The following is a 27,513-nucleotide window of genomic DNA, read 5'->3' on the forward strand; positions in this document are numbered from 1 at the left end:
TATTACTATGTTAGTAATAGCAGTTTCATTATGCCAAGCAACTTGAATTTGATATTTTACCTTCAGAGTAAACTGGATTAGAATAAGCATAGAAGTAGAAATGAACCAGAACTCAAAAGTTTGTAATGTATATATTTAGACATAACAATAATATATACATATATATGTATAATATAGTATGTATATATAATAATAATATGTATATATAATAATAATTATATATACATATGTATGTATAGACATAATAATGTATATATTCCAAGTTTCTAATGTATATATTTAGAGGTGGTCCAGACAGTTCTATTTAGTCTGGTTGGGTGTAACTCCAAATTGGGAATATAAGATTGAAATTGATCCAATGAAGAGTTTTAAGTATCTCCTGAAAAGGTGATGACTTCTAACTACTTCAGTCAGTCTAGGGCTTGTGAGTTTGAGCTGCACATAGGGTGTAGAGGTTACTTTTAAAAAAATTTTTTTCTAGGATTTTATTTTTAAGTAATCTTTACCCCCAGCATGGGGCTAGAACTCGCAACCCCAGACCAAGAGTCATGCACTCCACCAACTGAGACAGGCAGATGCCCCTAACATTTTTTAAACAAAGGTAAGCTTTTAATTCTCTGGTATAGTCAAAAATGGAAAAGAAAAGGGTGGGGAGAAGATTCTGACAGTCTTCTTTGCAAAAGAATAGGGAGGTACTTTGGAGTGGTTGAGGAAGGAAATCAGAATAGCAAAACAAGGTGATAAGGTAGGCATCATTGATGAAGCATCAAGTGGTAAATTGACATGAAGCATCAAGTGGTAAATTGACCTGGCTCGGGAGGTTCTCAATTGTGGCAGTCCTCTTTTTTAGCCTTAAATTTGACTGACTTCCTTTTTTGGTGGGGAGACATGCTTTTTATTTTGGTTTTTAGACTTTTTAAAAACTTAATATTTAGATGGAGTGTGTGCTTGAGTAGGGGCAAAGGGAAAGGGAGACAGAATCTTGAGGAGACTGTCAGCACAGAGCTGGACACAGGGCTCAATCCCATGACCCTGAGATCATGACCAAAGCCAGAATCAGGAATTGGCCGCCCAACTGACTGGGCCATCCAGAGCCATCCAGTCACATGCCCTGAGACATGTGCTTTTTAAAATGTTTAAATATTTTTGGGGTGCATGGGTGGCTCAGTTGGTTAAGTGTCTGCCTTCAGCTCAGGTCATGATCCCAGGGTCCTGCGATCAAGCCCCATATCAGGCTCCCTGCTCGTTGGGGAGCCTGCTTGTCCCTCTCCAACCCTCCTCCCCTGCTTATGCTCGCTCGTTTGCTCTCTCAGATAAATAAATAAATCTTTAAGAAGTTTAAATGTTTTCAGAACATTTTTTTTAGGATTGTTTATTATTATTATTATTATTATTATTATTATTTTTGTAAAGAGAGGAAGTGTGTGAGGGCAGGGAAGATGGGGAAGGCCAGAGAGAGAAAGAATCTTAAGCAGGCTCTTAGCCCAGCACAGAGCCCAGGGTGGGACTTGATCATGACCTAAGCACAAACCAAGATTCAGATGCTTAACCAACAGCCACCCAGGAGCCGCTTAAATGTTAATATTAGATGGGGACAATAGTATCATTCAATTTTAAAAGTTTAAAAAAAAAAAGTCTCAAGTTTAACCTTTAAACCTTAGCTTTAGTCTTTTTCTTCGGAGAATTAAATGCAGAATTTATTTGTTGGACCGTATGTAGTTGCTGTTTTTGTAGGTTAAAAATGGTTGAATATCGGTTTCAATGGACATAATACTACTTTGTTATATTTTTGCTTCCTGACTGATTTATGAGTAGTATTTTGTTCAAATATTTACATATAGCACCAAGCTCTGTGGGAAGCAATTGTGATAAGTAGATGAAAAGAGAGTATTCATGTCTTTAAGGAATTCAGTCTAATAGGGAAACATACATGGAAGGAAATACATACTAGTGTCACTGCTCTGTAGAAAAATACATAAAATGTGTGTGGAACATAGAGAAACTCCTAAGGGGGGTGGGAGGGTCAGAGAAGGCTAGTCAGGATTTAAAAAGAAGTGGAAATTGGTTTATTTATTGTACAAGGAAAGTCATAACTATTTTAGGTGGAGGAAATGAAATAATACTTGAACATGCTAGTCATTCAGAGTGATTCAAGGAAAGTGAGTGATACAAGTTTAAAAATCTTTAATTTAGTTGTCCAGTTTATTTATTGATGTACAGCTGTGTCAAATGCTGGAAATTTTATACAAGTGAACAGATCTAGTCTCTGTAGACCGTGAGAATTCATTGAAATGTTTTGGTCCCTTTCAGATTTATATTTTTAGAGGGAGAGAACGATAGCCATGGGGTAGAAGATAGAAAGTGAGACCCGATTGAGGGTGAGAGAAGCCTCTTAAAAAAAGATTACACGGCAGAAATGTTCCGTAAGGTACCACTGCTTGAACAAGGCAGTGACACCTAGCTAGGGAAAAAGAGAGTGACTAGAAAGTTAACAGTCTTAACTTTGAATAAGAATTGCCGTAGTTGAACACTCCCTCCCTAAATTCTCTAATTTGCATTTCCATAACTACTCACTTTCCTCCTTTTTACATCTTCAGCATAACCTGCCTGGTATCATTCTCTTTTTCTCAAATGTTGGTGTTCTTTCAGTCTCCCTTTCATGCTACTCAAACTCCTCTGAGTAATCTCATCCAATTCTGTCACTGTGTATTAAGCTCAAAACTTCAACTGCTTTTACTCTGAGTTCAAACCACATATATTCAACATCATCACTCTAGTCTTTGTATATAACACTGAATTCATTTTTTTCCAAACCCTGATGATTAGGTTATATGGATCCTGTCTCTAAAATACCCATTTTTTTCCTTTCTATCTCTAATACAACTGTCCTAATTTCTTCACTTTTGCAGTAACATTTACTGGGCTCTTTTTCTGTACAGTAGTCCCACCTTATCCGTGGTTTTGCTTTCCGCGGTTTCAGTTCCCCACGGTCACTGTGGTCTGGAAGCAGATGATCCTTCTGAATCGTCAGAAGGTCAGTAGTAGCCTAATGCTACGTCACAATGCCTATTGTCATTCATCTCACTTCATCTCATCACTAGACATCTATTCATCTCACATCATCACAAGAAAAATGGTAAGTACAGTACAGTAAGACACTTAAGAGAGACCACACTCACATAACTTTTTTTACAGTGTGTTTTTTATTGTTTTAATCTCTTACTGTGCCTAATTTATAAATTAAACTTTATCATAGGCATGTATGTGTAGGGAAAAACATAGTATATGTAGGGTTTGGTACTATTTGCAGTTTTAGGCATCCGCTGTTGTGGGGGGAAGGGTCTTGGAACCTCTCTCCTGATAAGGGGGATGACTGTACTATCACTTCACCCATACTCTGCAGTTACCTCAATTATTACTGATATTTAGTATGATAATCTCAGGTATTTTCAGTGGCTTCCCTTCAGCTGTATGGTTTAAATAGGAAATTTTCCTTTGTATGTGCTTTTGTGCTATCCCCTGAGTAGCAGAATAGGGGTCAGTCTCTCCTTGCAATTCTTACTTGATTCCGTCTTGTAAACAAAAACAGCCATGGCTAATATATAAAATGGGTGTGACTCTGTTTTAAGAAAACTTGACTTGCAAAAACAGGCAATGGGTAGAAATCAAGTTTGCTGACTGCTTTAGCATACCTCCTACTTGAATATGACCAAGGTTTGTTTGCATGTTGATACTTCTATCTAGAAAAGCTGTTTCTTCTACTAAGCTCACAGAGCTAGAGCCTTTCTGGTTTCACATCTATATCCCTAGACCCTAAATAGTAGTTTTTAAACTACTATTTGAAATTTAGAACTTCTAAGTTATTGGACATCTACTACAGGGAGCATTGTGATAGGGAGCTATGTAGGAAGTAGAAGTGTAGTCTGCTTTAGAAAATCGAATTGAATATTAAATTTCAATATTTTCAAAATTGAAAATTGAATTGAATATTAAATTTTCTTTCCTGATGAGGTTGTGTAACTAAATATTTGAAAAATTTTATATGGTAAAATTTAACATTTGGATGGTGGCAGTCTAAATTGCAGAATTTTAACAAAATCACCTACTTTGGTATATTTTCAAAGCAGAAACCATGACTTCCTGTGGCCATTTCTCAATAACTATTTGCACAATTGGGTTCTGGGATCCAACTTTTTTTTTTTAAGATTTTATTTATTTGACAGACAGAGATCACAAGTAGACGGAGGGGCAGGCAGAGAAAGAGGAGGAAGCAGGCTCCCTGAGGAGCAGAGAGCCCGATGCGGGGCTCGATCCCAGAACCCTGGGATCATGACCTGAGCCGAAGGCAGAGGCTTTAACCCACTGAGCCACCCAGGTGCCCCTGGGATCCAACTTTAAAAAGAACTGGGAAGTAAAAGATTTTGGGGGAGATTATGAGGGCAGTATTAGAAGTAGACTGTGTTATGACACTGTATAGTTGAATGTGCCTTACTTTGTTCAGCTTCTCTTATGGTAGTTAAAACAGTTAAACAAAGTAACTCGTTTTGTATTTAGAATCTGCATGGAGACTTTTGTAACTTCAAAAAGGTCAAAAATACAATTTTCTCCTTTCCTATGTATTCTCTATTACTAGGTTCTTGTTAATCATGCAAACAATATTTGATTTATTCCCTTCTTTCTGATCTTCAGTTAAGTTCCATAGAAACTTAAAATTCTAATCAAGGACATCAAGTTGCTACTAGTTATAGAAGTATTTAATATTAAATAACTAGAAGGGGGGTTGCATTAATTTCTCAGTTCAGCATTTCGGATAACGTTGATTTATTTCTTGCTACAAGCTTGGTTGGCCATGGCTAATTTTTTAGCTAGGTCATACATCCCTTTACCTTCCTCAGAAAGCATAATCAAATTCACTGCTCCAGAGCCCGTATTTCAGTGTAATAAGACTTTCTTACCAGAAGTCATGTAAAATCTATGTTTAAAACCTAAAACCAAATCAGGATTAAGCTAAGGAAATGATTTCAATCCATTAAAGAGCTTGGGTGGTTTCAAACAGTTGTATTTTGAAATTTAAAAGTACTGAAGTACTTCTCTGGACTCTTGAGTGTAGTCCCTCCCCATCTCCTGCACCAAAATATGATGGCAGGGTAAGAGGCAGGTTGAGGTTCGTGATGGGGGAGGAGAAAAGGAAATGTTAAACCATAGGTGGGTCAAAAGGGAAAGTTTCGATTTTTTCAACATAATATAACTAAATACACATTTATCTTTACATTAAACAGACTTAACAGTAGTGAGCATTAAATAATCAATACATACAGAACTCAGGAATTTATTTGTTGGAAAATGTGGATTTCTGTACTTTCACTAAAAGAAAAAACATTTGTGTTGGATTAATGTTTTTGAAGTCAGGTCAACCAAGGAAAGGCTGATCTTTGGACTTCTTAAAATAAGCCATTCTGAAGTACAGAAATGTTTAGGATAACGGCTCTAAAGACCATTTCAACTATTCCTAATTGTCTGAAACTAATAGAAATTAGAGTGATAGATACGAGTGTCATGACTAGAATAACCTTCCTGCTTTATCTTCTTTTTTCCAGATTAAATTGATCACAATTCTCTCCCCTTAGACCTAGGAGATGGAGGTTTTCTTGCCAATCTTTGGATGGGTATCTGTCTAGTGATTTTTTTTTTTTTTAATATTACTTATTTGACAGAGAAAGTGAGCACAAGCAAGGGGAGGGGGGGAGGGAGAAGCAGACTCTCCACTGAGCAGGGACCCCAGTGGCAGGGGCTTGATCTCAAAACTTGAGATCATGACCTTAGCCCAAGGCAGACGCTTAACCAACTGAACCACCCAGGTGCCCCTGTCCAGTGATTGAAAGCCCATAGCGTCCTTCTATGCTCTTGGACCAAGTGATAACTAGTGTATTATTTCCCAGGTTTTGTTTAATCAGGCATTTATTTTTTTTAAGATTTTATTTATTTATTTGACAGACAGAGATCACAAGTAAGCAATGAGGCAGGCAGAGAAAGAGGGAAAAGCAGGCTCCCTACTGAGCAGAGAGCCCGATGCAGGGCTCCATCCCAGGACCCTGAGATCATGACCTGAGCTGAAGGCAGAGGTTTTAACCCACTGAGCCACCCAGGCACCCCTAATTGGGCATTTATTGTGATACCTTGAATGCAGTGTTATTTGGATAATTAGTTTGAATAATTAACCTATTGTTCCAAACATAAAATTCTGACAAATTTTCAAAACTTAAGAGTGAATTTGATGAGGGATAGAGGGGAGCAGGAAGACTGTGATCTACCCTTCTCTGCCTCCATCCATAAACATAAAACAAAAAAATAATAATTTGAGATTTATACACTTTTAGCCCTGGGGAGAGATTATGTTGTACCTTAACTATGACCCATGTCCAGATATATTCTATCTTACTGAGCTCCTGTTTTTTTTTTTTTTTCTTTAACTATAATTGGCCACTGATAAATTGTATGGAATACAATTACACAAAATCCAGTTATACAGAAGAAAATCTCCTTTTTGTCTTCAGATTAACAGTGGTATGGCCATGGGAAGAACACTTATTCCATAGTCATAGTTAGGTTCTTTCCTGTTACTGTGTAGTCTTTGTTTACATTGTAAGCCGAATAGAATATTTCCTTTCAAGATACTGTAATTTCTATTTTCCTGTTCTTTGGTTCTTGTGATATGGTAGTCATCTATTGTCTTACTCATCAAACCTTCAAATAAGCCCTCTATGAAGCTTTCTGGAATGCTTTCAGATAGAATTTTTCTCTGTATGTCACTCTAGTTTGGTCATTTGCATATTTTCTTCACTGTAAGTTATCAAAGTAAGCACGTTGTGATCACATTTCAATGGAATTAGAGCAGATGAGGATTGTGTTTACTAATAAATGGGTATGGATTGGCATTTTGACCTTATGGATTAAAAATAAGAGTAGGTGTGGTTTGAAGAACACAATCGCGTCCCTACAGCAAAGAGTTAAGTAAAATTTTAATAAGGCCTATTAAGCATCATGTTTGATCAAATTTGAGGGCTTTATTCAGAAGACTTTTGGGTACCATTAGGTTATGATGGATTGCCAAAAAATACTTCATTTTTTAAAACAGTGAGCTGTTACAAAAAGTGCCACTTTAACTATGTCATGCTTCAGCATATCTTCACTATTTGTATAGATAGAATTGCTCTCTTGGTAGTTTAATTTCAGTTGGTAATTCACTTTTTTTTTTTTTTTTTAAGATTTTATTTATTTATTTGAGAAAAAGAGAGCACAAACCGAGAGGGAGAAGCAGGCTCCCTGCTGAGCAGAGAGCCTGATATAGGGCTTGATCCGAGACCCTGGGATCATGACCTGAGCTGAAGTCAGGCACTTAACCAACCGAGCTGTCCAGGCGCCCCTGTAATTCACTTTATATTATCAACTTAAGGCAATCTGAAAGACACTTCATGAGAATTCCAAGAAAATAAGAATGTTTTGTCTAAGATTTAGTAGAACTATGCCATTTCAACCCTACCTCTAGCCCAGTCTAGGTTTTTTAGGTTTAAAGTGAAAATTATAGCTTTAAACTTTGCTCTACAAAACTTAGTGTATAAAATAATGTTGTGGGTTTTGTGTTTTTTTTTTCTTTGCAGAAATGGAATCTGTTTGGAATTTGCAGAAGCAAGGTAAGAATGGTTAGGTTACCTAAAATGTTAGTACTAATGACTTACAGCATATGTTATGTTTGGGTAGGAATAACATAAACAGTGACCCACCAAGGAAATAGGCTTTACATTTTGAATTATTTAATAACTGCAATTAAAATACATTTGCTACCATACCAGGATTGCTAAACATGGGCTAACACTGTAAAAGAAAAGAGTATATGAAAATACTCTTCACCTGCTAGGTGAAGAACATGAATTTTTGCCCCCTCTGATTATGAAAGTAAGACAACATAAATATTTTTAATGTAGGAAACCAACATGAGTAAGTGTTTCCACTTATAGCCAATCTTTATCTGTATTTGTGTGGTAGACAAGTGGTGTTCTAAGAACTGAAGTTCATAGTTCAGAAAAATTTTGGCTGTTTTAGAAGCCTTATTTGGGCTGTATACTCTCTGAAATAGTAGATGGTTAAAAATCTATAAAGAACAGCAAAGTAGCTTCCTTCATGAACCACATGTATAAGATGTGAATAGCAGGAAAGCAAAGGAACTGAATAATCCACATCTGGATTGTTTGGAATTTTCAAAAAAAATCAAATTGGGTTATCCTAATTGTGTGCTTTCCTAAATATGTTAAAATGTGGTAGCTGTGGAATACCTGAAATAAGGTAAGTTTCAGTCTGGAGAACTAGTCACTAATAGATTTGGGCTTTTAGAACCCTGTAACTGAATTTCATCCATTTCCCATCCACTTTACTAGCTAATATAAGTGAGAAGGGTCACTGTGTAAGCTAGAAGGTGGCAAGATTAAATGTACATTTCCTTGGGGGCACGTGGCTAGCGCAGTTGGAAGAACATGGGGCTCTTAATCTCAGGGGTGTGAATTAGAGCCCCACGTTGGGTGTAGAGATAACTTACAATAAAAATCTTTTTTAAAAAAAAAAGGTAGGTTTCCCTGATTTCCAAGGATTGCTTCTCCTCCCATCTCTCTCATACTTAGGTCAGGTCTTACTTGTCTAACACAGCTGTGAAGATAACTAGCAACCTCCTGAATTATTTTGAGTTGCTTTCTGTGTCCCTTTTTATTCAAAGGCAAACGAGAAAAAGACTAGAAAATATACTCTGCAAAATTAGACTTCCTATATTTACTGTAAAATGGCTATTACTTATTAAGAGCTAGCATTATCTTCATGGCAGGTTGCTAGGGGATGGCTATTACAGTCCTAGAAGGGATATTATCTCTGCACTAAATTAGATTGACTATTAGGCTCAGGTGAGCTTGAGATCTTTAAAGTTATTTTTAGGCCTTTATACTTTTCCATTAGGTGACAAATTTTATTGGTTTCCTATTTTGTATTAAAAGCGTGTATTACTTTTAAAAGTTCTTAGATAGGGGAAATGGTATGTAATAAAATTAATGCCTCTCCAGTAGAGGGGGAGCATACAGCTAAATAATTAGAATTTAGAATAGCACCTGAATCTCAGCTTATGCACATTGCAGAGAATAAAGACTGGGGGTGCTATGGGAAATTTGGAGGAAGAAAGAAATAAGTCATAATTAGGACTGAATTGATAGTTTTCCAATCTTAACTGGAAATTTTTGGTGTTAGATGTGCCTCAAACAGTTCCTTATTAGACAGTCCATATTGGTTAAAGTAAATTTTGACTTCATTTCACTGAGAACAAAAGTTAATAAATCTGGGACGGCTGGGTGGCTCAGTCATTAAGCATCTGCTTTTGGCTCAGGTCCTGATCCCAGGGCCCTGGGATTGAGCCCTGCATTAGGCTCCCTGCTCAGTGGGAAGCCTGCTTCTCTCCCTCTCCCATTCCTTCTGCTTGTGTTCCCTCTCTCAGTCATAAATAAGTAAAATCTTTAAAAATAATAATAAATGAATCCAAGTGTTTATTTTAGTATTGGATTATGAACGATTTAAGCTTTTATAATTGGGAGAAACACATAAATCATTTTTATTTATTTATTTTTTTAAGATTTTATTTATTTATTTATTTGACAGATCACAAACAGGCAGAGAGGGGAAGGGAAGCAGGCTCCTCCCCACTGAGATGAGCAGATGTGGGGCTGGATCCCAGGACCCTGGGACCATGACCTGAGCTGAAGGCAGAGGCTTTAACCCACTGATCCACCCAGGTGTCCCCACGTAAATCCTTTTTAACTGAACTCAGCCCCTCTCTAATCTGTAGGAATTGAAGCCCTCACTGGCTAGAGGACACTGTTGCTAGAAATCCTTTGGGATGAAGAACTGTTGGGTCCTGGAAAAGTAGATCATATGTGTGTCAATACAAAGAAGTGGTCTTAGTTTTTTTTTTTATTATTATCTCTTTTTTTTTCTTTTAAGAGGGGGAAGGGGCAGAGGGGGAAAGAGACTTTTTTTTTTTTTTTTGGTAAGATTTTATTTATTATTTGTGAGAGAGAGCGAGCACAAACAGGAGAAGCAAGTTCCCCCTGAGCAGGGAGCCCAATGCAGGGCTCAATCCCAGGATCCTGGGATTATGACCTGAGCCCAAGGCAGATGCTTAACTGAGCCACCCAGGTGCCACGAGAGAGAGAACTTTAAGCAGGCTCCACACCCAGCGCAGAGCGTAAGGTGGAGCCCAAAACAGGGCTCAGTCTTAACCCTGAGATCATGACCTGAGCCAGAATTGAGTCGGACACTTAACTGACTGAGCCACCCAGGTGCCCAAAGAAGTGGTCTTTAAATTGTGTTTTGGTAAAAAAGGAGGCAGCTAAAATGACGATAGCTATTTGGAATATGGGTGGGCTTTTTGGCGTTCATCAGACCTTATTTTTATTTATGTATCTATTTCTTAACCTTCTCTCCAGATCCCAAAAGGATAATCACTTACAATGAAGCCATGGATAGTCCAGATCAATGAAGGACCAGACTGCCTATTTGTAACCTTTCTGCAGCATTAGAGCCACCGTTCATGGGGGACACAAGGCTTTTATGCTCCTAGATCTTCAACGCAGCAGAGGAACCATAAGTAGAATCACAGGATAATATATACAAATATATATATATACATATATATATATAGTTATTTAAAAAAAAAAAAAAAAGGCAACTGAAAGTAATTAGACTTCTTAAGGAATCAAATTTATTTCAAGAGACTACACAAGGTTATTTAATCTCCGGTACTGAATAGTTTTTTGTTTTTGTTTTTGTTTTTTCTTCTGTTAGTTTTTGTTTTTAAGTGTGAATGCAAGTGATTAATGAATACAGACTTATTAACAAGCGTGGTTCTAAAGTTCCTGCTGTCATCAACTTGGGCAACAGATGACCCACTGGAAAGGCAAATCCACTTAAAAGATCTCTGTATCTTGTTCTGTGACTAAAGTGATACACTAATCACGGGGAACCCAGAATGATTCACCATTTTCCCCCACTCCTCCCTTGATCTTTTGGTTATACTTTGAGCCCTGCGAGAATGCTGGATAAAAATGCCTTGAAGTTTGCAGGGATGTATTTTTTTTTTTATTTTTTTATTTTCTTTCTTTTTCTTTTTTTTTTTTTTTTAGCGAATATGATTTGCATGTCTTGCCAGGAACTGAACAGCCTCTATGGGGATGTTGGGGAAATATTTTCTTTTCCTTTTATTTTTTGTGGGGTGGGAATAGGGGAGGGCATTGAAGTTCTATTATTCTGGAATAGTTGGTGGTACACAGTTCACTTGGCTTTGGTTACATATTGGACTTCAACAAGTGAAGAACCCATGAGTGTCATTTAAGGAAAAGTTACAGAGCAAACAATTGGCTTTAGATATTTAATACAAGAAAATACTCCTTTGCCCATATTTTAATGCAATTGTGTAAGTGGGAGCAAAAATATATTCTGCTTTTCAACTGTAGGTGCTCCAGACTTGCTCTCTGTCACTAACACTAAATGTACTGTTTTCCTTGTTTTTCATTGAACATCTAAAGAGAAACTTCTGTACCTTTCTGTAAATTCTCTTTTAATTTCTCAGAAATATCTAAAAGGGGAAGAAAAATTTCCATGAAAATTATAAAACTTTTCATGTTTTTAGCCAGTGAGGAGGTAATAAACCCTGCCTATAGAAGGTGTTTTCATGCAAACTATACTTCTGAGCTTATTAGCTTCTAATTATATCTTAATAAATATATTTTATTACTAGAGCAAAATGGGTTTTTTAAGGAAAATAATGTGAAATTCTGGAAATTTTCTTTTGGGCAGAGAAGAGCATTAGCCCTGTCTTATCATCACATTGCCATCCTGTTGCACTGCAGCTTGTATATAGCATGCGGAAATAAATTTTTTTGTGTGTGTGCAGAAACTAAGGGTCCAATTTAAGATTGGGTGATGTTAGTGGCATAAAAACAAGTTCTCTGGCCTGACATAGCATCACATTACACACACACACACACACACAGAAATTAGTATATCCATGTATGTCAAATACAGGTTAAAATAGCAGGGCATTTATATAGAGAGGTGTAGTCTTCTAATAAAAGTAGACTGGATCCCTTGGGGTATTTGGGGGAGAAGGTACCTACTTTTGCTCAAACCCTTTGCTTAAGAAATGTCCAGTTTTGAGCGACTGTAGTATGGATGAGTTTTCTTGTTTTGTTGATTATTTGAGACTTTTAACAAGTAGTTTGTGAAAGAAGCTGTTGGGCTCAACATAGAGTAGAGAAAATATCTTTAGTCTGGATTTCTGCCCTGCTTAGATTTTTAAAAGTATAAGCATGGATTGCCAGTTCCACTTGATGTAAACAAAACCTTTTATACATAATATATATATATAATAACTTATTGTATCAGTCCAGGTTCAGAAACTTGTGGTAGGCCAGTTCCAGATAGTTTCATTTCACCTGTAAACTGTATCACTTTTACTGATATTGTAATTTTCAAAAATGTATAATATGTTTACAGATGTGCCCTGCATTTAGTCTGCCTTGTTCCTATTTTGATTTTTGTTGAGTCTCCTGCCTGCTTGCCAAAAGCTAGGATGCTTCAGGCCCATGTACAATTGAAAGCAGAGGCATCCTTGAGCTTTAAAGCATTGAACAAACTGGAAATTGCAACATACCACATACTGAAGTGAAAGAAGTCTGTGTTTTTGTGTTTTTTTTTTAAATAAAAATTTTCAAAAAGTTAAAAAAAAAAGAAATAAGGTTGATTAAAGGACAAAAAGGCTCCAGTTTGTTTTATAGGTTTTAAAGTTCTGCTGTGTGTTCAATTGCCTTGTGTAACCACTTGTCGCCTTAGGGCCAGATTCCCCCTGCACCTCCCCCCTTCTTTTTTAAATGTCCATTTTGCTTGCCTGGAATTTAAAAGCTCTTCTGTCTCACAACTCACAAGAAACTTTCTGGGTTTGTGACATAGAGGTTGAATGAATATATATATTTAAAAAGAAAAAAAAAAAAACAAAAACAGCCCCTGTCTGAATTGGGCTTTTTAATTTAGAAGCAACGCTTAAAAAATACCTTTAGAAATCTCTTGTTGCTTTCCTACTTCCCTTCCATATAGCCCTCAGGCCTCCATGTTTAGAGAAGCCAAAAAGAGAATGTATCCCTTATCTGTTTGTCCAAAGGTTTTTGAGAGTCTCACTTCTAAATGAAACAATGCAACATTTCACCTTGATTTTCTCCACTGAAATTTCCTTAATTATATGGTTAGAGGTATATAGTTAGGAATGTCTCTTTCTGGGAACCCTAGTGCCCCATCATATTAAGTCAGTATTTTTGGGCATTGGGTTAATGGACTTAATTGCCTAGGTACAAGCAGGACTTTGGGACAAATCTCCTTCGTGCTGTTTGGTAACACTTGTCGCAATCTTTCTCCTTAGGTCCTCACACAATTCCTTACAGAGCACTTATTAAAAAAAAATCTTAAGAGTTGATCTGTTTTCTGATTATTTTTGTGTAAGCTTCTAAACAAACTTCAGCTGTGATTAATTTAGCACATTTAAATAACATTAATGTGTTATTGTTTGGTATAAAGAATTTTCCTTCAACTCAGAGTATTAGTACTGTAGCCTAAACCAAATACAGTCTAGAGGGGATTTTTAACATCCCTCCATTATAAAGACTGAAAAAGGAGTGTGTGTGTGTGTGTGTGTGTGTGTGTGTGTGTAGTGTGTGTGTATGTGTGAGGGACAGGGAGATAGTAAAATTAGTAAATGAATGTGTGTAAGACATATTAGTATTCAGAGAATGAACTTGTATTTATTTTGTGCCATTTGTTCTCATTACACAGAATAAAAGTCAGGTGGTTTTAATCCTTAAAAGGGTAGTATTTGAAAAATGGCACTAAGAATGAAATCATGACCTATTTTTTTAATAGCTATGAAGATACTAATTATGGGTGAAGATTTCTTTTTAAATCTGTCTTGATTGTAGGCTTCTGTGTCACATACCACTCTTATTGTAGATGTCTAGAATAATTCCCTTTCCCCACAAAAGACAGGGTGTATTTATCTTTCTCTTTATTCACCCCCACTTTGCTGAACTGAAGTTAATTGCATAGCCTTTCCTCTGACTTTCTTAGTAATGAACTTTGACGTAAAGTATATTTACAGCATCTGTAGTTAGCCCCGCCTCCTCCTTTCTGGGAGGGGATAGACAATAATTAGGAATTTGTTAATGCCAGTTGTTTTTTCTTCGAATAAATGGCTGGAGATGGTATCTCCATTTTAGAATTTTGCTGTTGTTCTTAATCACCTGCTTACCTACTCATTGAGAATTTGCAAAAACTTTATAAAGGAAAAAAAGTGCTGCATTGGTTTTTCAAATAACAGTTTCTAGGGAAAATATGGCAAACCTTAGTTATAAGTATTGTCCACAGTACAAAATGTGTTTCATCACAAAACATTACCATAGCAGTGGTAGATTCATACTTGGTTTAGTCTTGTTGCTAACCCAACTGGAGGCCTCTAATGGTTTATCTTGAAAACTTTGAAACGCAAAAAGCCATTTAGTGTGAAATTTGATGTCCTATCCAATGGCCACAGGCAAGGAGAACTGGAAGAGGACTTATTTTAAACTGTTAAGTAAGGAGGGAGTCATTTTGTCAGGGCTATTTTCAGAGAAAAAGGTTTGAAAGTCCCATTTCCAAGGATTAGGAGTATAGTTACATCACTGGGCCATATCCTTGATACATGATCCTTGTATACCTATGCTAACTGCAAAATAGACTAGTAGGTCAGGTACATATTAGGGACAGTTTTTATAATCAGGTCTGTTACATGACGATGTACTAGTTGACTTAGATTCTGACTGGGCACTGTCCATTGATAATCCAGAACTGAACTGCTTCATTTTGAAAGGTGTAAGATTTGCTCATCTTTTCCTCCCCAAAGTATTGATACTTGTTTAAAAGGGAGGGTCAGAGGGCAAGTATGTATAATAGCTGCTCTAAGTTTGCAGATGCATAGGTTATCATTAGTTCTTAATACTGACGTTATTTTTATTAATGTGATTAATCAGCAGAGCACCAGGATTATTTTATGGTGAGAAAGATGGGCTTATGCTTTGAGTATCTTAAAATGTTCTTTTTAAGTACACTTAAAAATCTTTTCAGATACGTGAGAGCTAGGACCACCCTGGGTTGGTTTAAAGAATGATAAATCATTGGCTCCCCTCAAGTGCACTGCTTTACTGAGTTTTAAATTCAATTTCACACTGTTTTGCCACTCAATAAGAATAAATAGAATTTTAAGTTGTCTGGGTAATAGAAACACCCGGTGAAGCATGAATGGTATGTTGCTTTTGCATTACTGGGAGTGTCAAATGGCAGTTATGGGCAAGAAACCTATGGAACAGCCGTCCTCACGTGTTGGGATTGCTGATTCAGACTTCCCTGTTGATCCATAAAATTTTGCTTATGTCCAGAGTTCTAAAGCCATTTTATAATACTGCAGTATCCCTTTTCTATAGCCTTACTAAAATAGCTACAAACATATTCCAGTTTATTTTCACTTTCATTGTATATCAAAGTTTATACAGACCAAGAAACCAACTTGAGGTAAATTACATAGCTTTCCATATACCCTTTTTTTTCCTCAGGTGCTAAACAAAGGCTCCCAAAAAATGGATACTGCTTTAGTAATGTCTTTTATTCTTAAACATTTCTTTTGCTAGATGTAAAGATTTGGTGTTAAAAATGGTTTTAATATGTAAATATGAGTGAATGCCTTTAGTTTGCCCCTGTTTGTCTATTATTAGTCTATTTCATTTATCCTCTCTAGAGGAGGATCCTTTCATAATCTTGAATACATTTCATTAGGAGTTGTTGCATTTCTTAGAGTGAAAATACAACTGTTCTCTGTCTTGGATTAATCCTGCTGCTGCTATGAGAAACTGAAAATCAAGAATGTGATGCACTTTTTACATTACTATATACCATACCTTTATAAGTTGCTTTGAATACCTTTCCTGTAGCACAGCCACTAACAAAAGTGAATGAATTAAAATTTTTTCTTCAGGAGGGAATCAGTACAAATAAACTATTTATGGTATTGGCCTGTGAAGGGCAATAACTTAGGAAAATAAAAATTGTTAGTATTACACTTTTTGGCCTTAAAATGTCTTCTACTACTGAAAATCTTTTAAATCTTGGTTTTGTTTCTCTTATTCCCTCTCTCTGCCTCAAAAAGAGGGTTTGGGAAGAATGGTTTAAAGGAAATATCATTGGTTTGTTGCTGATTTATCTTGTAGAAAGAAAAACAATTGTCTACTATATAAGCTGGGGAGTTTTTGTTTGTATACAGAGGGGAAATAATGCCATCCAGAGCCAATCAGATTTAGTGTAATCAAATCAATCAAAACTCAACTATTCTGCTTCTCCTAGTATGTTTTTACTTAGCAAAGATAACTTGAGTAGGAATGCTACTTGACGAGAGGAAAAGTCATTTCTCAAGCACATACCCAAACTTGAAGGAGACTTAACCCAAAATAATGGAGGAGAAAACACCAAATGGAGTGGAGGAATATGAGAAAGATAAGTGGTCCAAAGCTATCTGGTTATATTTTGATGTTGCCAATATTACCAAGCCAAAATTTTAATTTGCTTATTTAATATGTTTGTTGGCCAGAGATCTATTTTTATATCAATGTGCCTTGCATGTATATTTAAAAAAGTTTGGAAAGGCCATGTAGTAATGCCTGAGATAGTTGATGGTTCTTAACCACCTCACTAATTTTTATGCAGTATGAAATGCTCATTCTATCGCCCAACTGGTGCTCTCTGTTTAAAGTTATAGATCTTGTCACAAACTGGAACTATTTTATAAACTGGGGAAGTGATTTAATTTACTTTTTTTGTTGTTTCTTTTTTTGTTCTTAATCTGTTAGTGGCTGTTCTGTAGTGGGAAATAATAAAAGGATTCTTCACTCCCTTTCCCTACCCCCTCAGTACCTTCTTCAAGTAATGTGATGACACCATTTCTTGTGTGCTTTGAAAAAAGTTTCAGCTTGCTGTCTCCTTTAGTGTTACTAAAAAAAAGTGTTATAAAAAGCATTGTTTGCAAAATCTAGGGAGATAATGGAGTCCACTTTAATTTGGAATTCTTTGTGAGCTACGATCCAAGTTACTGGCTCTTTCCAACTAAAAATTTTTATTGTTAAAGCACCTTGGCTTAGAAAATTTTAAGTATTTATGTCTGCAACAATTGTCTCAAAATAATGAACTGTGCAATTCTTGTCATTAAAAAAAAAAAAAAAAAATCTGAACTCTCCCTAATGTGACTTGTTAGTTTCTCTGTATTTCCTGCCAGTGTAAATGTGAAAAGCTTTGCTTGCATTACGTTTTAGAAATGCATTTTGCACACTCGAATTTTGCTGAAGCTCCATGAAAAGGTTAGATCTTAGATGAATAAAGCTATGCACATGTTTTGAAAGTTTAATTTGTGTGTCATTACCAAAAGTGACCTATTCTTATTACCTTGCTGTTCTTAGCTTTACCATCATTAGAAACGTGGCTCAAAGTAATAGTTCTGGGCTAGCTCATCAGTAGAACTAGAAGAGCGGAAGACTGGCACCTAATTTAATAACCTTCAGTTTAAATGAGAGCTGGGCTTGTATCTACTAAAGGGCTTTTCTTGAAACAGGGCAGTTTTATCAGCTTTACAAACTTTTGGATGCTCTTCCTCGTGGAAACTTTGGTTTATTTGATCAAATAGAAATGGGAGGTAACTCAAATAGGAGGGGAGGACCTTTGCCACATGGAGTTCTTTGACAATTCTGTGTCTTAAGCCTGGTTTAAAGGTAGGATAACCATTTTCCCTTTATTGCTTTAGTATATGTTTGGTTTTTCTGAATGAATGACTTAAGATTAGAATCATTCAGCTGTTTAAATATCAAAGCACAGGTTGTTTTAAAGATAATGTGTATCTTTTAAAAATTGCCCAAGCTGATTAGAATAACGTTTAGAAACTGGGCGAATTTGGTTAAACTGCTGCAGTCTGCATGTACTAAATAGCTTTACTTCACATGGATGTGTACTTTTAACGATGTGTAGATGTACTGGCCAGGTTTGTCAAATCCTTTAAAAGACTGTTTTGTAATCTCCTTAGAACTTTTATAGAAGAGGCTAAATAAGTAGAAGATAATAATGGTATTTTCCCCATGCTCCTACATATAAAAGAAATATTTCTGATTTGTACTTTTTTTCCCCTATGTTGAGAGGAGGGTTACTTCTCTATCATCAAGTGTGCTCTTGAAGTATGTTGTTGACTTTGAAAACAGCAAAACCCTTCCTTCTGAAAGTGACAGTCAAAAACTAAATCTAGTAGTCAAGATTGGAAATGTAGTCCATCGTGCTTGGCCTTAAAAGGCAGAAATGAGGGAGTGTGGCATCATCTTAGATGGCCATGGCTCGTGGCTACTCCTCAGCATCTGTCAGTAGTTCACTTATGTTTAGTCTTAGAGCATGTTGAAGGAGCGAAGTAATTTCTGTGTCCTGTGTGCACCAGCACTTAGGAGTTGTGTTACCTCCTCTTAATCTGCGGGAAGGGATAATTAGTGGACTACAATTATGTTGGAGGATGTTTTTCCTTCCCTCTCCCAATTAAAAAAAATTTTTTTTCAGTGTTTGTTTTGCCCAGTCAGAAAGATAGGCCTTTTCTAGATAAAAGAACAATGGCCAGAAATTTATCCTTTTGCTAATGCTTAGGTATTTGCCATAGCTGTTTCTGATGTCCTGGGTTCTGAGGAAGCGTCAGTTACACGATGATCTTCCTTTATTGATGTCTTACTCCATGTTCAGTGTTTTAAAAATAATATAAATTACAAACACTCTACATCCATACCCAGATTTACTTATTTTATCAGAAGAAAACCTTGAGAAATTTGTAGATGACATTAAGAGACAATTAAGTGTACATTGTTGAATAAAAAATTTTAAAGTTTCTGAGGTGTTTGTGTTATCTTTTGTGTGCTTAAACTTTTTTAAGAATCTGAAAAGTAAGATGGTGAGACATAATGATACTTTTTCAAAGGGTCAAATGTACAAATTAAATCTTAAGTGTACCATGGTCATATGTCCTTGTATTAAGACAAATACAGGTTACCAAAGTGCTTAGAATTGGCATATTTGTTTAAAAATGAGCTGTGGGAATAGCTATCCTACTTTTTTTGCATGACCATTGAACCTTGTGTTCTTAATTGAAATAAGCCAAAACTGAGCTCAGCAATTAAGCAACTAGAAGTGGCCAAAATCTTGGATTTATTCGCAACTTTATGTAGAAATCCATGGCAATGCATATTTGAGAAATTTCCCAAGTTTGTATAGCATTGATTTGTCACAAGTTGAAAAAAAAATCAGTGCTAACATCAACATATCAGAGTAGGGAATGAGGGGAGGAGATGTAAAAAAACATTTATGGAAAGTGTGTCTGCCACTATATAGACAGGTACATTTCATATGCTTTTATGTTTGAGTTAGGGAATAATTTCCTTGCACTTGCAAGGATACAAAAGGGAATTTGGGGTTTCACTGAAGTTTGTCTTTACAAATTCCCAGTCCCATAGGTGTGATTTATATAAAAGGATGGTGGGATACCTGGGGGGCTCAGTTGGTTAAGCCTCTGACTCTTGGCTCAGGACTTGATCTCACAGTCGGGAGTCTGAGCTCCCTGCTGGGCGTGGAGCCTACTTAAAGGGGCACCTAGTGGTGTGGTTCAGCTGCTGTTTCCGCTCAGGGCCCTGAGTTGAGACTGAGCCCTACACAGTAAGCTTGGAATCTGCTCAGGTTTCTCTTTCCTTCTGCCCCTCCCCCACTGCATGCACACTTTCAAGTCTTTGAAATAAAGAAGTATGGTAGTTAATTCAGTCTACACACTTTTTCTTTTTTAATGACATTTATTGTGGATTTCAGCAGCTAACATAAAACTCATTCTAGATTGCTTAGCAAGGTTTCTCTTACTTGGAGCTTTTAATCCACTACTGTTGGATACGGCGAATTGATTGAATCTGCGAAGTCTGGGCGTGAGAACCCCACTCTCTCCAGTGTTTATAGTCTCCTCCATGATGGTCACATTCCAAGATATATTGATAACCACGGTATCCAGGATACTGGTAGCAGACCCAGCTAGAAAATCCAAAGCACATTAGATTATTAAAGCTAGTTAGGAACACGGTCAGTACCCTAAAACCTGAGTATCTTTTCCTCAGCACAATTGGTACAGAGTGCTTTTCACCTTGGAAAACAACAGTCATCCTGAATGTACCAGGCACTATTTGTGAGCATAATATGGCGACAGCTAGTCGAAAATCAACTTTGATTATGAGAAAACGTAAAAGGGTTCCTGGTTGGCTCAGTTGGTTAAGCTTCTAACTTTTGATTTTAGCTCAGGGTCTTGAGATGGAGTAACCTGGTAAGTTACTAGTCAGTTACCCTAGTCAGTGGGCTTCCCTCTGCCCACCCCCTGCTTATGAGCATGCACTCTCAAATAAACGAATCTTTTTATTTTTTTTAGAGGTTTTATTTATTTGACGGAGATCGCAAGTAGGCAGAGAGATAGGCAGAGAGGAGGAAGCAGGGTCCCCGCAAGCAGAGAGCCCAACGTGGGGATCGATTCCAGGACCCTGAGATCATGACCCGAGCCAAAGGCAGAGGCTTTAACCACTGAGCCACCCAGGTGTCCCTAAATGAATCTTTAAAAAAATAAATAAATAAATAAAGATCAGATCTCTGCCTACTTGTGATCTCTGTCAAATTAATAAATGAAATCTTAAAAAAAATAAAAATAAAAGAGTAGTCAACTAATTCCATAGAGAAATATTTGAGAGGGAAAAAAAACTGACCTTAAGTGAGAGTTGGTACCAACAACTTGAAATTTGAAAACTAATAACTAGAACGTGCCAGTCAAATTAGTATACTAATGTATGAAATCTGATAAGATGTACCATTGATGTAATAATATTTACAAGATCTCCATTTGCAAGAGTTACTTTGAAATGTGCCCCAACCCTGTTTTTGCACTTACGCCCCACATTGTATCTTCATGGACCCAACTTCGTTGTTGAACCAACCCATGGCTTGCAAGGAGGGATAGTCATCACAGATCTCCCACTGGCGTCCAATGAAGTTTTCCTTCTCAAAGATGGTAATCTTAGACTCCTTATGATTCTGTAATCCAGAAATTTTTAAGAAATCATTTGGTACCAGTGTTAACGACTGTCTTCTTAATTCTTTATCTTTTTCCAAATTCAAGATACTTCTGGTTTACAGATGGGAGTACATGATCATTGATTGTAAAAATATTTCAGGCAATATAGAAGTAAGAACTACTCAATTCTGTCTGGTCCAATGTAATAACCATAACATTTCAAATGTACAAATAACATGTAATACTATGGGACAACAAAAGGTCGACAAAGAAAATAGAGCAGGAAAAAATACTTGAAACACACAGCCAACCAAGGGATTAATATTCACTAATGTGAGAAAAGATCACAGAAATGAATAGAAAAAGTAAGCTATGTTGTGCTTGTGTGCGTGTACTGTGTTGGAAACAACCTAAAGTCCAGTAGGGGATATGAATACTATACAAGAATTAAGGCAGAGACTAACGTGTATGGAGTACAAAGACAGGCAAAACTAACTCTCACTATTCACCCTACTGCACTTTTGAAGATCCTGGGCTCTTGAGTATCCACTTCCTGCCACTCCTAGCTTAATGAAAATACCTTCTACTAGGGAAGAACCAAATGGCAGATTTAGAAACAGAGGGACCAGTGTTTTTCTTTCCTCTTTTTACTGTTATCCTTCCTGCTGCATTTCAGCATAACTGATGAGAAGCAGTAGTGTCAGTCCATATGCAGCCTCTCTTGCCCCAAACCCCCACATGTACAGAGGTGAAAAATGCAGAGACTCACAGCTGAACAGATGGGGCGGAAGGACATGAGGCGCTCAATGTGGTAGGCATTACTCCCGCTCCAGGCGTCCCAGCGAGGGTATTCTCCTCTCTCCAGGATAAACTGTTGCCCACAGAAGCTGGTATGCTCATAACCAACCCAGCTGCCAAAGACAAGTTGTGGCGTTTGTTCATGGTGTTCGGAGCCTACGTGGCCTCAGGGAGAAGGCATCTTTTGTTTTAGATGTAAAGTATCAAGCCAGGTCCAACAGAGCCAAGTCACAAGAGGTGGGAAATGAGCTGGCGGCTACAGGAATATGTAATATTTGTTTTGGGATTGTCCACTGAAAGGGTTTGCCTCTCTGACCTGAGTCACGTGTATGAGCAAAGTCAGTCTAAAATGTTATTTCCTTTCTCTCCAGGTTACCTTATTCTCTACTTGGAGCTCCAGGTCAGGATCTAGTGACTGACTATTGCTTTGGTTCCAGCCAAACCCATTGGCTTCTTCCTAAGGAAGCAAAGGGATGAACAGGCAGCTGATGGGCTACTAGTCTCTTGTTTCCTTTTAGCTTTGTGGGTTCTCCCTCCTGCTGTCACACCCCTATTCCTCATTTACTAAAACACCTTCGATCAATTTTTCACAGCCAAACTTCAGTTACTGGTGACGCCTTCAAGTATTTTACTCCCTTTAAAGTGTTAGCTCAATTTGGTGGCCCACAACTTGTGCAAAGCCCATTTTGCTTTGGCCAAAGGAGAGTCCTTTCCGTGTGTTTTCAGGCCGATAGTAAAGGCCTCAACTATCCTGCTAGAGTCAGAAAACAAAACAAGGGACGCCTGGGTGGCTCAGTTGGTTGGACGACTGCCTTCGGCTCAGGGCGTGATCCTGGAGTCCCAGGATCGAGTCCTACATCGGGCTCCCAGCTCCATGGGGAGTCTGCTTCGCTCTCTGACCTTCTCCTCGCTCATGCTCTTTCTCACTGTCTCTCTCTCTCAAATAAATAAATAAAATCTTTAAAAAATAAAATAAAATAAAATAAAAAGAAAACAAAACAAGAGTCTAACTCATCAAAGAAATTACCCAATAAGAAACTCCTTAAAAATTAGCTGGGACCTAATATGACTCTCACGTCCTGAGGTTTAGTTCCTTTTTACACAGAGAACTTAGGGAATTAGCTGGAAAGAGGTTGCAGTTTGACGCTTTCCCCTATTTTCTGTAGGCAAGACAAACTGAAGGATCCTGTGGCTATTCTGGGAGAACAGGTATCAGCCTGTGGGCTCTAGAGACCCGGATCTGATTACTGGCACTGCCCCTCCCCATGGTCTACATTTCTTTAATGCACCCCACCACCACCACCACCAAAGTGAGTACAAAGCGACTAGGAACCTCGTGTTCCTTCTAGATTTGAGTTACTAAATTACACACATAGTGATTTCTTTTGAGATTACTGCCATAGGGAGGCCTCTTTCCCAGAACAGATTAGAATCTGGCGGGGGTAGACATCTTTCTTCCCTGATCCCGACCTTTATGGCCCCATTTCTACTAAGATCACAAACAAGGGCCCTGAGGTCCTGCTGAGGTCCATACTCACGCGCCACATTCCACCTTGAGAGACCGGACATTATCAAAACTGCGCTCAGAGACGTTTGGGCAGGAGCTGGTGAACTCCATCCTCTTGCCCTGGAAATTCTCCTGGTCGTAGATGGTTATCTGAATGGAATTGAACGGGGAAACAGAGTTAGAACGTGGTACATCAGGAAGAACAGAAGCCCCAGTCAAGAGCTTGACTTTTGTCTGACCCAGTGTTTTCCATCACTGGCTGTAGCCCAGGATGTCTGGTAAGGTCTCTTCCACTACAGAGAGGATAGGACGGGGCTTGGATTAATACCACTGGTTGGTGGTGTTTACATGCCCAGGCTAGGAATGAAGTATGGGGATGAGTTTATGACAGGAATCGTTTGCCAGGAACAATACCTGGCCCAGTGAAAAGGATAATGATAATTCCAGGCCTTCTTGTAGATTATTTCTTATCTTCTCCAGCCACATTCACTACAGAAACTCATGGTGTAAACCGAGAATTGTGATCAATCCCTTTCATACCTTGAACTAGAACTTGGCTCTTGAACCTGGCTAGAGGACAAACTCCCAAAGCTGTGAACTGTCCCTCAGAGTTGACCCAGTGAAGAAGGTAGGAGTGTTGAGGAAAACGGCGAAAAGCTGAGGATCAGCCATTTCGGGTAATGGTTACCATCAGCCTCAGGTTGGGAGTCGGGAGAACTGGGTTGGGATCTGGTGGCAAATCTGTCATTTCCGGACCCCAGCTTCTCCACGGCAGCATATTCCACTCTGGGCTGCTCTATTTTTTTAATTCTTTTTTTATTATTATTTTACTTTCAAGAAATCTCTACACCCAACGTGGGGCTCCAACTCACACCTCCAAGATCAAGTTGTGCACGTTCCACCAATCGAGTCATCCAGGCACCCCTGGGCTGCTCTGTTTTAAGATGATTTTTGGAGCACCTGGATGGCTCAGTTGGTAAACATCTGCCTTTGGCTCAGGTCATGACCCCAGGGCCCCAGGATCGAGTCCCACATCGGGCCCCCTGCTCAGCGGGGAGCCTGCTTCTCCCTCTACCTCTGCCTGACGCTCCCTGTGCTTGTGCTCCCTCTCTCTCTCTCTCTGTCAAATAAATAAAATCTTTTTTTAAAAAAAGATGATTTTAGTAGTGTGGAGGAGAGGTGACCTAGAATACGAGGTATCATCTTCCACACACCGAGGGCTTCCAGGATCATCCTTCTGTCAGAATGGGGCATTCTGAAAGATCCTTCCTGAGACAACATCTGGATGTTGGGTCAACTCTTCCCCTAAAACTGCTCTCTTATTGGTCGGTCACTGTCCTGTGGAAAAGCACAACCCTGGGACCTGCTCACAGCGCCTCTCATGCCCTGCCTTGGGGGACTGGTCAGTATTCTATCTGACGGGGGTGAACTTACCTTCCATGGCCCCACGGACCCCGGCATGGGGTTGGTTTGAGCCATCTTGGTGGTTGGAAGGGTTTCTGGAAGACAAGACACCCATTGGTGACATGGCTTCTGGGGGACAGGAGGTGAAGTGACAGCAAAGGAGGAAGGAAAGGGGGCTTCAAGTCCAGTAGATAGAGTTGGCCTGGGATCCTGGTTTTGCCTTCCATTAGCTGAGCCTCCGTCGTTTCCCCCAGCAGAGCTTCCACGTGCAGTTTCGAGGGGATTCCAAGTAACAGTGCAGGTGACGTGCGGCCCAGGCCGCGTGACCTCTTGATTTATGTGGCTGTTGCGCTCTTGCCTGCCTCCAGGTACCCCCTGTGGGTGGCAGCACTGCCTCTGTCTCACCCACCCCAGGATAAAGTCCTTGGTGACTGACCCTCCAGTCCACACGCAGCACGGGGTCCCCTCTCCACCCGGCTCCTCACAGCCCGTCGCCAGCTGGCCACGCGCGACCCAACCGCCATGGCCTCCCCGGGAGAGATACATGACTGCTCTTGCTCTGTGGTGACTTGCTTTCTTTCCTGGGGTCCAGCACTCATTGGAGCATCTCCCTCTGTCTCTCTGTTGAAGGTGGCCTGGGGGAACACCTCAGGGGCAGGGCCTGGGTCTCCTGATGGAACGGATACAGCACCATGTTGGGCCCAAGGCCGGGCAGTTTGGGGTCGAGGGAGAGGAGGGGTGGCGTTGGAAAAGCCTTACTGAAGGGAAGCGCGCAAGCAAAGGGGGCTGATAATAGTGAAAACAGTGGCTCTATGCCAGGCCCTGTTCGAGATGCTGGGTATGCATTTAATACACTCAAGCTCGATACCAGGCCTGTGAGGAAAGTGCTGTCATCCTCTCCATTTTACAGGTGAGGATGCTGAGGCCCATCGAGGTCAGGTAGACGGGAAAGATGGTAGCCAGAGGAAAGGAAGGAAGGATGGGAGGGAGGGAAGGACGGAAGAAGGCAGGCAGCTTTCTTGGCCCCAAACAGCCATCTGTAGCCCTTCTTTCTGGCTGGTCTCAGGCCCAGGGGCTGATGCATGTGCCACACTCTGCAATGCATCTTTCCATTCTGCACCTCTGACCCCCCCGGACTTCTCCCTCTGCCCTGGGAGCCTGTTCATTTCTGGGATCGCCATGCACCCTCTCAGCCCTGATGGCGAGGCCAGGGCTCATTGCCATAAAAATACTCCTCTCCAGGCGCCAAGGGAAGGCTACCTCCCCCAGAGTTCCCCACTCTTCTCCAGCCAGGCCAGGGCACCCTGTGGGGCCTTACTCACCCAGCTCCTGCTGCACGGTCTGGGTCTCCATCTGGTGCCACTTCCTCTGCGGCTCTGCTCTTTATAGCCCTGTGGCTGAGGGCCTCTGGCTCTGTCAGCACTCTGCTTTCCCTCAGCTTTTGTTCCCCCTGATCCCCAGAGCTTTGGTGGCTCAGCCTGCTGGGCAGGCATCCCTCAGGCTTTTGTTTCAACTGGGGAAACAGGAATCCAAAGAGGCGCTGCTGCTGTGGGTGAGGCTGGAGGCGGGAGACCTTGGCCCTGGCCGTGGTCTTGATCTCAGAACAGCGGCGAGGTGAGGACAGGTGTCTGTGTGAGCGCTGGGCCCCTACCCTTCTTCAAGGTCCTCAGGCTGCCCTGGGAACTTCCTCGGACCCATGTCATGGCCGACACATCAAAATGCACCTCATTTCCCACCCACGATGTACATTTTTTGCTCTGAAGAAAGGGGAAAGGACCATAAAAATTCTGAACTTTATTAGGACCCAAAAAAAGGGGGGGTTCGCTGTGTTCTCAGGAATCTTTATTATACTATATTTATATAGAAATCTGATGAAACTGACGAATCGCAGACCTGTACCCCTGAAACAAATAATAAATTATATGTTAATGAATTGAATTTAAATTTAAAAAAAGAAATCTGTAAGGATTGAATTCAACGAGGGCTGATCAGTAGACATGAATCTCTCTGTGGTGTTTGTATTAAATATTCATTTTAATTTTGCAGGTTTATTTTAAAATTTGGGGGCCAGTGAGTCTTTTGGGGTTCTTAGTATATGGTTTTAGGACCTTGGAAATCTCACAGGCCCAAGATACTATATGCCTCCAGTACCCAAAAAGCTCCGATGATCTCTCCCGGGAAGTTCAGAATATTTGGGGAGAGGAGTGCAGAGGAATCATGGGTTTCCCCAGGAGCCCCAAGGGGTGAATGTGTTGCTCAATTTTAACAGCTGCTGTGAGAAACAGGGGTGAGGAGGGCTTTGAGGCAGGCAAACTTGGGTTCAGATCCCAGCTTTACCGGGTAGGTGATTCTGGGCAAGTCCATCTGCCTCTCCCAACCCTGCAAAAGGAGATAATACCGACCTGACACGTTCTAGGTTCATTACTGCTTGTCGCCCTCCTCTTTTTCTGGTGACAGATACTGTAGAAAATTCCATAGCAGCTTGGAGAGAGGAAGAAACTTTTCTCAGGAAAGTTCTCCCAATCCCTCTCTGCCAATCAGGTCC

General features: G+C 39.4%; 2 protein-coding genes across 2 annotated transcripts in view; one reads left to right on the forward strand and one right to left on the reverse strand.

The window, feature by feature from the left end:
- Positions 1-17,554, forward strand: part of NUFIP2 (nuclear FMR1 interacting protein 2) — a 30,726-nt gene extending 13,172 nt beyond the window's left edge. Inside the window, exons 3-4 of the mRNA XM_044248255.1 lie at positions 7,659-7,691; positions 10,515-17,554. Of these exons, the coding sequence (XP_044104190.1) occupies positions 7,659-7,691; positions 10,515-10,567 (86 nt within the window). The 3' untranslated portion in view covers positions 10,568-17,554. The remainder of the gene's footprint in view (positions 1-7,658; positions 7,692-10,514) is intronic.
- Positions 17,555-20,090: 2,536 nt separating this feature from the next.
- CRYBA1 (crystallin beta A1) lies at positions 20,091-26,321 on the reverse strand. Its single transcript, XM_044250470.1, has 6 exons — positions 26,291-26,321; positions 24,999-25,063; positions 23,596-23,714; positions 22,029-22,170; positions 21,137-21,279; positions 20,091-20,238 (listed from the first exon to the last, which is right to left on the reverse strand). Exons 1-6 carry the CDS (start codon positions 26,319-26,321, stop codon positions 20,091-20,093), a joined length of 648 nt encoding a protein of 215 aa, XP_044106405.1.
- Between the last annotated feature and the right edge of the window lie 1,192 nt (positions 26,322-27,513).

Source organism: Neovison vison, chromosome 5 (genome assembly GCF_020171115.1).
Source record: "Neovison vison isolate M4711 chromosome 5, ASM_NN_V1, whole genome shotgun sequence".
NCBI lineage: Eukaryota > Metazoa > Chordata > Mammalia > Carnivora > Mustelidae > Neogale > Neogale vison.

What these genes read in the sequence shown, in the direction of transcription:
- CRYBA1 (XM_044250470.1), bottom strand. Translation starts at nt 26,321, where the DNA reads ATGGAGACCCAGACCGTGCAGCAGGAGCTGG. An exon ending in GGTCCGTGGGGCCATGGAAG is followed by an intron (nt 23,715 to 24,998) that starts GTAAGTTCACCC and finishes AATTCCATTCAG; the next exon opens with ATAACCATCTACGACCAGGA. An exon ending in TCCGCCCCATCTGTTCAGCT is followed by an intron (nt 21,280 to 22,028) that starts GTGAGTCTCTGC and finishes TCTGGATTACAG; the next exon opens with AATCATAAGGAGTCTAAGAT.